Raw genomic sequence first — 11485 nt, 5'->3', positions numbered from 1 at the left:
AGTGGTTGTGAGGACGGATGTGGACACTTTCCAGAGTGCAGCATTGTCCAAAATGTCTTGGGATTATGAAGTGTTAAAGATAAGAGGCCTAAAGACCAAAGCCTGATTCAAAACACCTGAATTCAAACGTGAACCGGTTACGATGAGGTCACGTTTTAAATGACAGGCAGTTCCAAATGAAAGTGACAAACAAACCACGTCATAAATGGTGAAGGTTGATATTTATTTCTCATCACAAAGAAAAGGAACCATGCTTACTCACCACAGAATGAAAACAAAGAAGAAATCAGAGAAGCGCTCAGTCTTTGTATCTTTGCTATTTTGACAATGTGAATAATAGCACTCTATGAAGATTGAAATTCTTTTTTAAAAAATCAATTTCTATGCCCGTACACTGAAGCCCTGACCCCCTCCTCCCACGACCACCCACGCCAACCCCACCACCCAATGACCCCACACACCTCCCGCGGTACCCACCCGACACCCAGGTCGCCCTCTCCCCTGAACAATGATCACAGCATTATTTGAGTGGATCAGTCTGAGTCTTCTCAGTCACCAGAAGTCTTAATAACCTGGAACAATGTGACATTGTAGAGCACCTGGTGTCCGTTGTTCCAGGTGTAAAGGACCCGCTCCCTGGGGTTGTAGTCCATCATGGAGATGTGGGAGTATTGATTGTGAAAGGGGATGTCTGTGTACTCGTAGCTCGACGTGTTGGTGTAGTAGGCAAAGTAGATTTTGGCACCTGCCAGGTGGGAGTTGGTGACGTAAAGCGTGCTGCAGATCATGAAAGACTCCCCGGCACTGCGCTTTGGAAACCCCGTGTCCCAAGTCTGCAGCACTTCCAGGGTCTGGGGCTCCAGGCGGCTGATGACAATGTTCCCAGCGTTGGGGATGGTGGTATAAACGGCCCACAAGCCATTTTCATCCGCCATGAGGTCGATGTCGGACGAGCCGCCCCACGAGTAGGGAAAGGTGTTGTTGTAGCCGGCGCCGCTCAGGCTGCGCTGCACCAGCACGCTCCGAGAACGGAAGTGGTACTTGATGACGATGTTGCTCTGGTACTTGTTGTAGTACAGCGAGCCGTTATAAACCACGTGACCGGTGCCTGCCCACGGATGAGGCAGCAGGTGCTGCACAAAGTTCTGGCCCTTCATGAAATCGTTCATCGTGCGGTATTCCAGGACACGGCGTCCCTTGAAGTAACCGTCCATGGACCACACCTGTGGAAAGAAGAAGGAAGAGAAATGAACAAAGGAACACGCTAGAGTAAGTAATGAGCAGCTGGAAAGGTTACAGGAAGAATGTTGTGCTATAAATGGCACAACTCTCCACAAGATCAATGTTTCGCTGGAGCTGGTGGCAATGCCCTGAGTAAAGTAAGGGGTTGTTCATATGCAGCTTTAAAAATGCATGAAGAAATTAGTGAAAGGAGCCAGAGGGTTTTCTTTTTTGTAGAGTTGTTACTTGGCAACTCAAATCTAGGAGCTAGGAGCAGCTAGAAAGAACAAAGTTAAAATTAAGAAGCACATTTCCATCAAAGCATGGCGTATGTGTCACAGCATCAAGATGATTCAATGGCTTTGTTTAGATTATGGGAGGTTCAAAGCTTTGTTCTTTTAGAGTAGACAAGGACCAGTTTGACCAACTTCTTTGGCCCAAGAACAAAAAGATGTGCTGATAGAGCTTTTTATCCTGGTGTGACCATATGGTGGCTCTAAAAATAGACGCAGTCTTCTGGTTGAAAAAACAAATTCAATTGTGAATCGGAGTTTTTGCAACCAGGAACTCAGACGTCGCCGGTGTCCACTCATATGTGCCATGCTTTCGCCTCTATTTTTGTCTCAATGGGAACACAATTATACAAGTTGATTATACACGTGGACAAAACCAGAAACAATGACTACTATTTTTGACACTGAAGCCCCGAGACAGCTTTTGTTTGTCTCCATATGCAAACTAAGCATTGTGTGCGCAGAGGACGCTGCATGTGAACGATCCCTGCAGTCGCTCATCAGAAGCTCGAGATGTTGCAGGAGCTAAAAATGGCACGACTCTCTACAAGAACAAGGTTTCCCTGTAGCTGGTGGCAAAGCTCTGAGCAACAATAATAGAATCTCTGTTTGTCTTCATACAGTTGTGCACATTTGAATGCATGTCTTGAACTATTGATCTCTCCTCTGTGTGTGTGTGTGTGTGTGTGAAACAGTGGAGATGCTGGCAGTACTTTGCAGTCGACCACTGCCTGTGCTCCCTGCCCCTTCCAGTCCACATTTACAGAAAATCAATCCATTTAGCAGCTCTATCTTTTTCCTCAAGCACTCTCAGCGGATCTGTCCGCACTGACATGGCCCCTCTCTGGCTGCGTCCTCCGTCTCATTCCCTCAATGGTTCTGTCGAAGCACAGTTCAGCTTTTAATTGATCCAATTAAATTGCACTATTTATTTTGTCCGGAACATATCAAGGAGAATTTTTAAGCAGCCGTTCCTCTGAAGGACTTTTTGTTTTTTTCTCATCTGTCCGACAAAGAATATTTTCCCACACAATGAAAACTCTATTCTCTGATTACACATCAACTTCAACTTTAGAATCTGAATAGGAATCTCAATCTGCAGCAGACAGAACAGTACGTCTGTTGTTTGGCGTCCGTGGAGACGAGCGTCAGGGCTGACAGGAAGAAGGAAGGTCTGCATGACGACAGTGAGACCTGCTATGATGTCTGACATGGAGACAGTGGCACCATCTAAAAGACAGGAGGCGCCGGAGCTGGAGGTGGCAGGAACTGAAGACGCTGAGATCCAGGATGGAATTAGAAATGATCATATTCCAGGGACAGCTGAGGTTGAACAGTTTGGAGATTATGGTTGAGATGGTTTGGTCACATGCAGACGAGGGTTAGTGATTATATTGGACAAAAGATGTTGAAGTCCATGATATTGTGGACATGAGGACAGTTGTTGTAACCGAAGAGGACACAAGGGAGAGGACAAGATGGAGGCAGATGATCAGCTGTGGCGACTGCTAACGTGAGAAGCCAAAAGTAAATAGATGACACCGAGACATCTGCCAAACATCAGACCCCAGGTTGTTCCACCGCGCTCGCATGAAGCGTCTAAAGTGCGTCTCACACCAGTGAGCCACTCGGCTCCTTCTGGAAATAGACCTCTCGCTTATTTTTCACACGCGCTGCACATGTCGCACGGGGAGGTAGACGGTGAAAGTGATTTTTCACCTCCGTTTCAGTTTATATGTCACAAACAAAACACGTCCTGTTCCTGTGTCAGAGGAAAAGCACTTTCCAGTTCCCTGAGTCCATTCTTTGTTTCCTTCCACAATACTGAAGAGTACTGTATTTAGTTGAGCACAGAGAAGCGTCCAGAGTACTTTGTAGAGTTACCTTAGCAGAGGCTAATCATAAGGAACTGGGGTCCCACAGCGCTCATGTGTTTATTTCATCCAACCACATAAATCCTGGTTGTACGGCTGCTACTTTATCACATGTGAACACAATAGATGCCAACGTTTCCCCAAAGGAAGTTTGAGACCCAGAGCAGAGCTTGTAAGTCCGCACATTGCAGACGTGCACTTTGCATTACTGTTTGTGCGATGGGAAAAATTCCAACGGTTTCTGAAAGCTCAGAGGTTGCGTGTGTGGTTATTACGGTAATTTAACTCGCACTGCTACAGGAAGCTGGCGAATCAGCGTCTTTGTCAGGAGAGAGAGGAGAGAGCTGGGAAAACACCTGTGTACATAGTTTCCATTTTGAGACAACAACTCAAACAAATCTTACGTAAAATGTGTTCAAATTTCAGATTGAACACACACAATCTGGTGTTTGTGTACAACTACTGTGTTTTATTAAATAAAACCTTTATTTTTTCTTCATTTTAAATGGCTAGTGCACTATTTTAACATGCGCTGAATTGTAAATAACTGCCAGATATTTAACGTTTTTGTGGAAAAATGCAAAAGCACTGAACTCACAGGATCATTTTATGGTTTACCTTTTATGGTTATGGTTGAGGCTTAGGTGTTAAAGGGTTAAAAGCCTATTCTGCAATTTCAACTGTTTTTTTTAACTGTATTTTTATGATTTTTAACAGCAAAGCTCATGTAAAACAGAAGAAATGAGAGGCAGCCAAACAGCGCTGCACACGCACCCCAACACACAACCCCCGCCATTCACTCGCTCACTCATTATCTACCACTTTATCCTAAACATGAGGGCCGAAGGGAGGCTGCAGCAAACATGCACAGAACTCCACACAGAAAGGCCCTCGGTCGAACCGGGATTCCAACTGGTGACAACTGTCACTACTCCGCCGTGTGGCCCCGGCCTTTCTGTAGACATGTACATAATAATGTTTGTTTTAGAAATCACATTCCTGAATAGAGAAGGAGACTGCGTTGTTCTCTGTTGGCTCCATCGCGGGTGTAAAACCTTGAATAGGAGCTCGACTGGGAAGAAAGGAGAAACGCATGGGGAGGAGGGAGTCGCTGCCACAGCGGCTGAATTATGGAGAAGAGCGGATTATGTAGCGTCAAGCATTGTTTTCTCCTCTGCCTGCTCAACGACTCCAGAGAGCTGAGCCAAGCCAAACCTATAACACATTAATTTTCTTTTTTTTAATATAGATCGTCCATTTGGCTCAGCTTTTCCCCAAATATGATTATCATGATGGGTGCAGGTGTTGATGTGAGTTTGCTGATGTATCGGGTTATTATACTCCGATGTGATCTGAGCAAATCAAGTGATTAAGGATAAAGATCAGGGCTTTCAATCTCGGGGAAATTGACCTTTGCTGTCAGCGGCGTCTATTCAGCCCGTTATGATCCAGAAGGGGGAAAAAAAGACGGCCTCCATCATCCCTCCTCTTGAACCTCATCAGTTTCTATTCTCCCTTACAGATTGGGTGATTATCGACTCCACCGCTGCTTCCTCCACTCGTTCAAGCCTCCACTACACCGTCCTGCAGCGTGTTTTCCTGCAGCGTCGACCGGAAACAGTCCAGAGGATCGCGGCAAAGTCCTGGTAATTACCTTGGTGATTTTTTGAAAACTTTATCCGTTAGCACAACTCGTTTATCTCTCGGCTGATGACGAAGTGATTAATCAGCGGCGGCGTTTGCGATGACAGAGGAAGAAGGAGAGGGATGCTATCCATCAGTGACTCAGCTTCTGCATCCCCATCTCTCTTCTCCTCCGTCGGCTGCAGCTCAGCAGAAGTCCTGCACTGGCACAACAGTCAATCAGCCTCTGAACTGCCACGGCGGCGTTGCTGTGGCTTCTTCTCTTCCACGAGCAGAGTTCAGCGTCTCTGTGGCAGTGACTTTGCGTCTTATGCTTTATTCTGTGTGTTTGTTAGCCGGGAGAAAATAATTCAATGAGTCACTGTGGTGGGGAAATGACTGCGATGATGATTAACCTGTGTCGGCTGATTTGTCAAAGTTCCAGGATAACAAAAGAAAACAAAAAAGAAATGGTTTGAAAAGCAGACTTTTGAGAGTTTGCAATCTGAAGCTTATATTAACCAGAAAATGATTCCCAATTGGATGCATAGATGTTACATAGATGGACTTTAGCACTGAATCAGGCACATGACAAACTAAATGGAGTATAAGAGTAAAATGTAAATGAGGATATGATGGTATTATGTCATATTATGTCAGGAAATGATGTCCATGCATGGTCAATTGTTCAGGTATCTCTGCAATCTCTGCAATGCAATTTACTAATTGCTCCAATTTGATAGTTTTATTATATTTGTTTTTGAATATTTTATTTGTGATGATTTTTTCCTCTTTCGTCTCATCTGCCTCCATCTTGTCCTCTCCCTTGTGGTACACCAGCTGTCCTCATGTCCACCTACACAACGTCAATGAACCTTCTTTGTGGTCTTCTTCTTCTTCTTCTTCTCAACCTTGACTTTCTTACTTTATTTCAAAACCCTTCGACCTGAGCCGTCCCTCTCAGCATCTTCAGCTCCAGCCAGCGTCTCCTTTCTCCTTTTCCGTCTTGTACCGAGCTTCCCTTTCACTTCTTGCTGCCGTCCTTCTCCCTGACACGCGTCTCCACCCCCTTCACCCTGCCTGCGCTCTCTTCTTCACCTTTTATGAATACATTGATATTTTATGACACGTCACGTTAGCAGAACTGTCATTTGTAATTTGTCCGTCTGTATCTCTGTTAAATGTGCCGCCGCCTCTCTTAGTCTAATCTTGTGAAATGGATTTTTAATCTCAGCGAGACATTCCTGGCTGGCACATCAACCCATAATTTGTCAGGATATGATGTAAACAACATTTATATGCCCCTCCCCTTTAATGGGCGCTCCGCTGCTTCTTATTGAACAGAATAAAAATGTGAGAGTTGAGGATAAGAATGGAAACAGTGAGACTTACTCTGTTGTCTGAACTGGGGATCATAGTGTCCGTCATCCAAGAGCCAAACCTTGACCCTGACGCACGCACTGTGATGGGATTACTAACTCCAGTGAGCTTCCCGCAGCCTGCAAAGTCCAAGAAGAAGGGAAGGAGGTCAAATGGTGGACAAGTCTGTGTATCACAAACATGTCATTTATCTTCATTCATAAACAACAGTTTTAGACACTTTTTAACCTCTTATTCTATTATGTACTTATTATTTTAGTAGTTTTCTTTTCAGCATAGTTTTGGCAAATATCATTATTCGCTGACGATTATTAACATGGATGTATACGTTGTTTCTATTCACATATGAATATTCCGTGTGCTTCATTAAACACAATGTATTGCACGTTATATAATAATAAGAATGATAACCTTTCCTACAAGGACTGCGCCAAAAACTACTTCACAATAAAAGGCAAATAAAATGTTAAAAGAAAAGAGACGCAAATACAACAATAAAACACAACACAGGGTGGAATGAAAAGGAAAAGTCTAAAGTCAAAAAGTAACTTTGGTTTAACTTTGAAATAAAACAAAAGATGCAAATAAAACAGTAAAATACAACACAGTGTGGAATAAAGAGGAGCTATAGTTGAAGGCTAGAGTAGAAAGATAAGTTTTAAGTCTTATTTAAAAAATATCTAGTGAGTTGGCTTCCCTGATATTTATCTGATATATAAACCAGTGACCTTCTTGCTGTGAGGCAGCCGTGCTAGCCACTGGCCCGCCGTGTGGGCCACTACAAGTAGAGTGGAACAGTATTCCATCATTTTGCATGGAGTGATTTCTTTACATCCAGTGTAAGACGACACCAAAACATTAATTACTCATCATAAATATTATGATGAGATGTGGACTCTGTGTGCGGCCGAGTTTATGATCAGCGATGATCCTCGTGTTATCACTAATTCATCTCAGTCAGTGCGTGTTGCCAGACATCCGATTGTGAACGTGCTGCATGCGATTGTTTAAGTGCCACCAGGAAATAATACATTTCCCATTTAGCATTCAAAGCGCACACATCCGCCCACTTACAAGCATTTGCATAAATGTTATACCTAGTTTCTGCATGCAGGAGTGAAGCCTGGTCTCCAGGAGTAGGACTCTCTGCCGCAGCTCCTCGTAGTCGTAGGCTCCCATCTCTTCTTGGATGGCCATCAGCACCACCGACAGGTTCCTCACCTCCTCCCGCAGACGCAGGATCATCTTTGCATCCGCTTTGTACTGCTCCAGCACCGGCAGCAGGGGGAGCAGTTGGGTGACCTTGTCTTTCAACTCCTGAGGGTGGTAGACAATGCAAAGGATGAGGAGAAGCAAAAGGGAATAAGGAGAGGAAATGAAACCCTGAGAGAATAAAGAGGACACGATGAGGTCGACCGTGCGACTCTGGGTGCTTTCAATCTCCACTCGTTGTTTCAGTTTCAAAGCTCATCTCGCTCCTCGGGAGGTTGTTTTATATCAATACGGCAATATATCCTCATCCTGACCCATGATATATGATTGCTGATACCCTGGCACCACATATCAATATTTTAATTTGAAAAATGCACTGCTCTAAATGTATTTTCAGTCAATGTGACACAAAGAAAAACAAGAACACATGAATGAGGGTGAGACGGAAGAAGAAGTTGACAGCAGGATAGTTGAGGACCGAAGTGAAATGAACTACACTTGGCATGCACAGTTGGAGATATACTGTAGGATCTTGTTGGTATGGCCTGTCTTATGTATTATCTCTCTTTTTTTACTCTCCTTAAACTAGTTCCCTTTAGCTTTTATAGTCTGTTGTGAGTTTTTTATATGAAATAGTTTTGTCTCTGTCACTATTTGTGCTGCTATCTTGACCAGGAACTCCCTGGAAGACGAGATCTTGTGTCTCAGTGGGACCTTCAACGTCTAAATAAAGGATAAAATAAAGGGAGAGAAGTCTACTATGAAGATGTCATAGTAGTTGAATTAGCAGACCTCTGCAGGCACATGTACACGAAAAGTATAACGCAGGGCTTAATCCTCTACAACTTGTTAGCTACCACTTCTCGATCGACTTGAACTACTTCTCCAGTCTAGTCATTGAGTTCGATGGATGGATCAAGGCTTTCCAATGAGGAAAATGCACATGACGATCACTTGACATTAAAAACCTATTGTTGTCAAGATAAAGGTTAACGGTACCAATAAAAATATCCTCAAGTCATGACTACATTGACTATTGAGCCACGTATTACATGGTACGTGTTATCATGTTGCAATTTACCCGTGATTACCATTAGTGCCGGGGGTTTAACTTATCGATCTTTACAACGTATCCATTTTTTTAAGTAATCCCTGACAGATGAGCATTGAATACAGAATGTAATACATTTAAAAGCACTTGGGTCGCTGCAGTTTTTGCACAGTAAGAGTGAGGGGATAGAAGTAAAGAGCAGATTTGTTTTACAGCCCAATTGCCCTGGAAAACTCGTTCCTGGTGTATTTATGTTTGGTCATTGTCTTAAACCTGCAGCAGGAGTAAGATGCCAGTAAGGACACAGGTACGTTTCCTCAGCGCTGATATTGTGCCATAATAAGCACCACTGTTGCGGTTCACTTCTGTTTTGCCTCTTTGTCGATCACTCTCCTTCAAAAGCTTTTACTCCTCCATCAACGGTATTCCTTTTGTCTTGCAAGGTTAAGTTGTTTTCGTCCATTCAGTCTCGTCTGTGCCGTCACTGGCAATAGAAACTGAGTGCTGATCTCTTCATAGTTTTAGCTGTGGAATGGACACCGCGGTTACCTTGTGTAGTAAATTGAGTCATTTGTCCTGTTTGCCAAGTGAAAGCCTAGTGAATGCGGGGGCTTCTGGGGGGGGGACAACTATTATTTCTACCCCCATTACATAGTCTGTGTAGATTTTCATTCATCCAGATCACAGTTCTCCAAACGAAGTGAGTCACTAGCGACTGTTTTTGTCCAGAACTGAAGAAGCCTCTTGGATGGGACATGTGGGATAATTACACTGTCAAATTAGACATTTTTTTAAACATCCTATTGATAGGTTTAAGCAAAAGAAGAGGCCATTTCTCAGCTTTAGCACTTCATCAGCACGATAACTGCTTTGCCGATGCAGTCGCACGCTTCTTTGTACAATCTGCACTTTACTTTCACCAAAAGGATCCTTTGTGCGGATTTAACTGCCACAAAATTGCACAGGGGAAGATGGTGGTGCTAAACTTAACGCGTGACTCATCATATGTTTTTGGAAGTGCAATGAACAGTGTGTTCTAAGGTAGGAGAGCAGGGAGCAGCAGGAGAGCCAGGCTGCCTGCGTGGAAGGTAGAGAGGGCTTGAGAGAGCGAGAGAAAAAAGGCGTATCCATAAAGTGTGGCCACCACAGGAGGGGCTGTTTCCTCCTTGTTAAGGTTTATCGTAAATCTGGTGATGGAGCAGCTCTCAGCCCCATGGCGCCACATCATAAATCTCATTTTCCCCCCTTTTCAAGCCGTGAAAATTCGCTCTCGTTAATCTCCCGCGCTCTGCCATTGGCAACTTTGAGCTGCGCACATTCATCAGCCAACCTGCTCTGGTCAAATCCTGCTTTTTCTTTTCCTTATTTTTTTTATTGGATTGTGGATTTGCATTCAGACAAGTCCGGAGATAGAATGCTTACCGTTCTGCATATTTTAGGTGTCGCCGGCTTTACTGATGAATTGGCTAATTTCATACACCTCTTCATTACCTCCATCGGAATGGCGTCCATAAAACACGGTGAAAGCAAAACACGGCAATTCATGCCCGTCTCCTCGGCTTCTCAGTGGTAAAGCACACTTTGCATTTATCAAAGCATCTTTTAATCAAACTATTTTATGGTCCATCTAATATCAGTAAAAGTGTGAGATATACAGAGGAAGTCTGGGCAGGACAGGCCGCTGACAGGAAGACAAAAAGGCCCGCTGATAATGGCAGCTGAGTCTTAGCTTGTAGAGAGATAAGGCAGCGATAAACGTGAATATATGTGCCTGCTATCTAAAAGCAGACTGCAGAATGTTAAGTATATGGGGAGGCTGAGGCTGAGTGAGGGGAGAGAGCGGAGAGGACGTATAGAGAGGCGCGTAGAGAAGAGCACTCCCAGGTCTTGAGGTTTAATAATTCAGGAGCGTGTGGATTTGCTCAAACTTCCTCTGCGCATGACTCAACAACGCGGGGATTGAATTTGTGTACCGATGCTTATGCGACACTCTATCAAGCCACAAAATTTTATTGTCTGTGAAGAGCGAAAGAGATTACAGTGCATTTGGCAAAGTTTGTGTGCACACATCTAATAGTATATGCCTTTACTTCAAACACACACACACACACACACAGTGGAGGAGGTGACAGATAGTCAATTACCTGAAAACCCTTTGGATTGAGACTGCGGGGATTTTCAGAGGCCACCTTCAGCTTTCCGTCCACCACTTTCATTAGACTCTCGGTGTTCCTCACGTACTGTAGGTCTCTGTACGTCCGCAGGTCCAGCACCTCCATTGACTGACTTATGTTCTGAACCTGCAAAGGATATAAACACAGACATGTGTCGTGTTAATCCAGTCCTTCACCACACACGTACCTCTGTCGTGACATCAGGCCAGAACCCAACGTTGAATTTTATCATTTGGAAAGTCCTTAACAGAAAGAACGCAACGCTTCCTGAGGAATTCTAAATAATTATCAAAACACTGAGAAAAACTGCTAAACTCCTGTGTTTATAGCAGTAGATTCTATGTCTATAACCTTTTGTGGGCACTTCTCGTCATCTTCTGCCAATTCCAACTGATTTGAATGTAACAGACATGTATTTATAAATGACAGACTACACATTTAAAGCTGCTATCCCTGGAAATACATATTAAATAGCTCCATATTTTCAGAGAATTTGCTCATTGTCATTAAATTATATTTAATTCAATTCAATTCAATTCAATTCAATTCAATTCACTTGGCATCAGTGGAGAGAAAAAAATCCCTTTTAACAGAAGAAGAAATCTCTGACAGAACCAGACTCAAAGATGTGCAGCCATCTGCCTAGACAGGTTGCGG

The 11485-nt window shown here is 43.7% G+C and overlaps 1 protein-coding gene across 1 annotated transcript in view; it reads right to left on the bottom strand.

Moving 5' to 3' along the window:
- Positions 1-202: 202 nt before the first annotated feature.
- olfm2a (olfactomedin 2a) overlaps positions 203-11485 on the bottom strand; it is a 38788-nt gene continuing 27505 nt past the window's right edge. Inside the window, exons 3-6 of the mRNA XM_058652533.1 lie at positions 10799-10954; positions 7489-7708; positions 6404-6510; positions 203-1223 (exon numbers count right to left, since the gene is read on the bottom strand). Coding sequence (XP_058508516.1) covers positions 549-1223; positions 6404-6510; positions 7489-7708; positions 10799-10954 — 1158 coding nt within the window. The 3' untranslated portion in view covers positions 203-548. The remainder of the gene's footprint in view (positions 1224-6403; positions 6511-7488; positions 7709-10798; positions 10955-11485) is intronic.

This window comes from Solea solea, chromosome 16, assembly GCF_958295425.1.
Source record: "Solea solea chromosome 16, fSolSol10.1, whole genome shotgun sequence".
In the NCBI taxonomy this organism is placed as follows: Eukaryota; Metazoa; Chordata; class Actinopteri; order Pleuronectiformes; family Soleidae; genus Solea; species Solea solea.
This window is presented reverse-complemented; position numbering and strand designations above follow the sequence as displayed.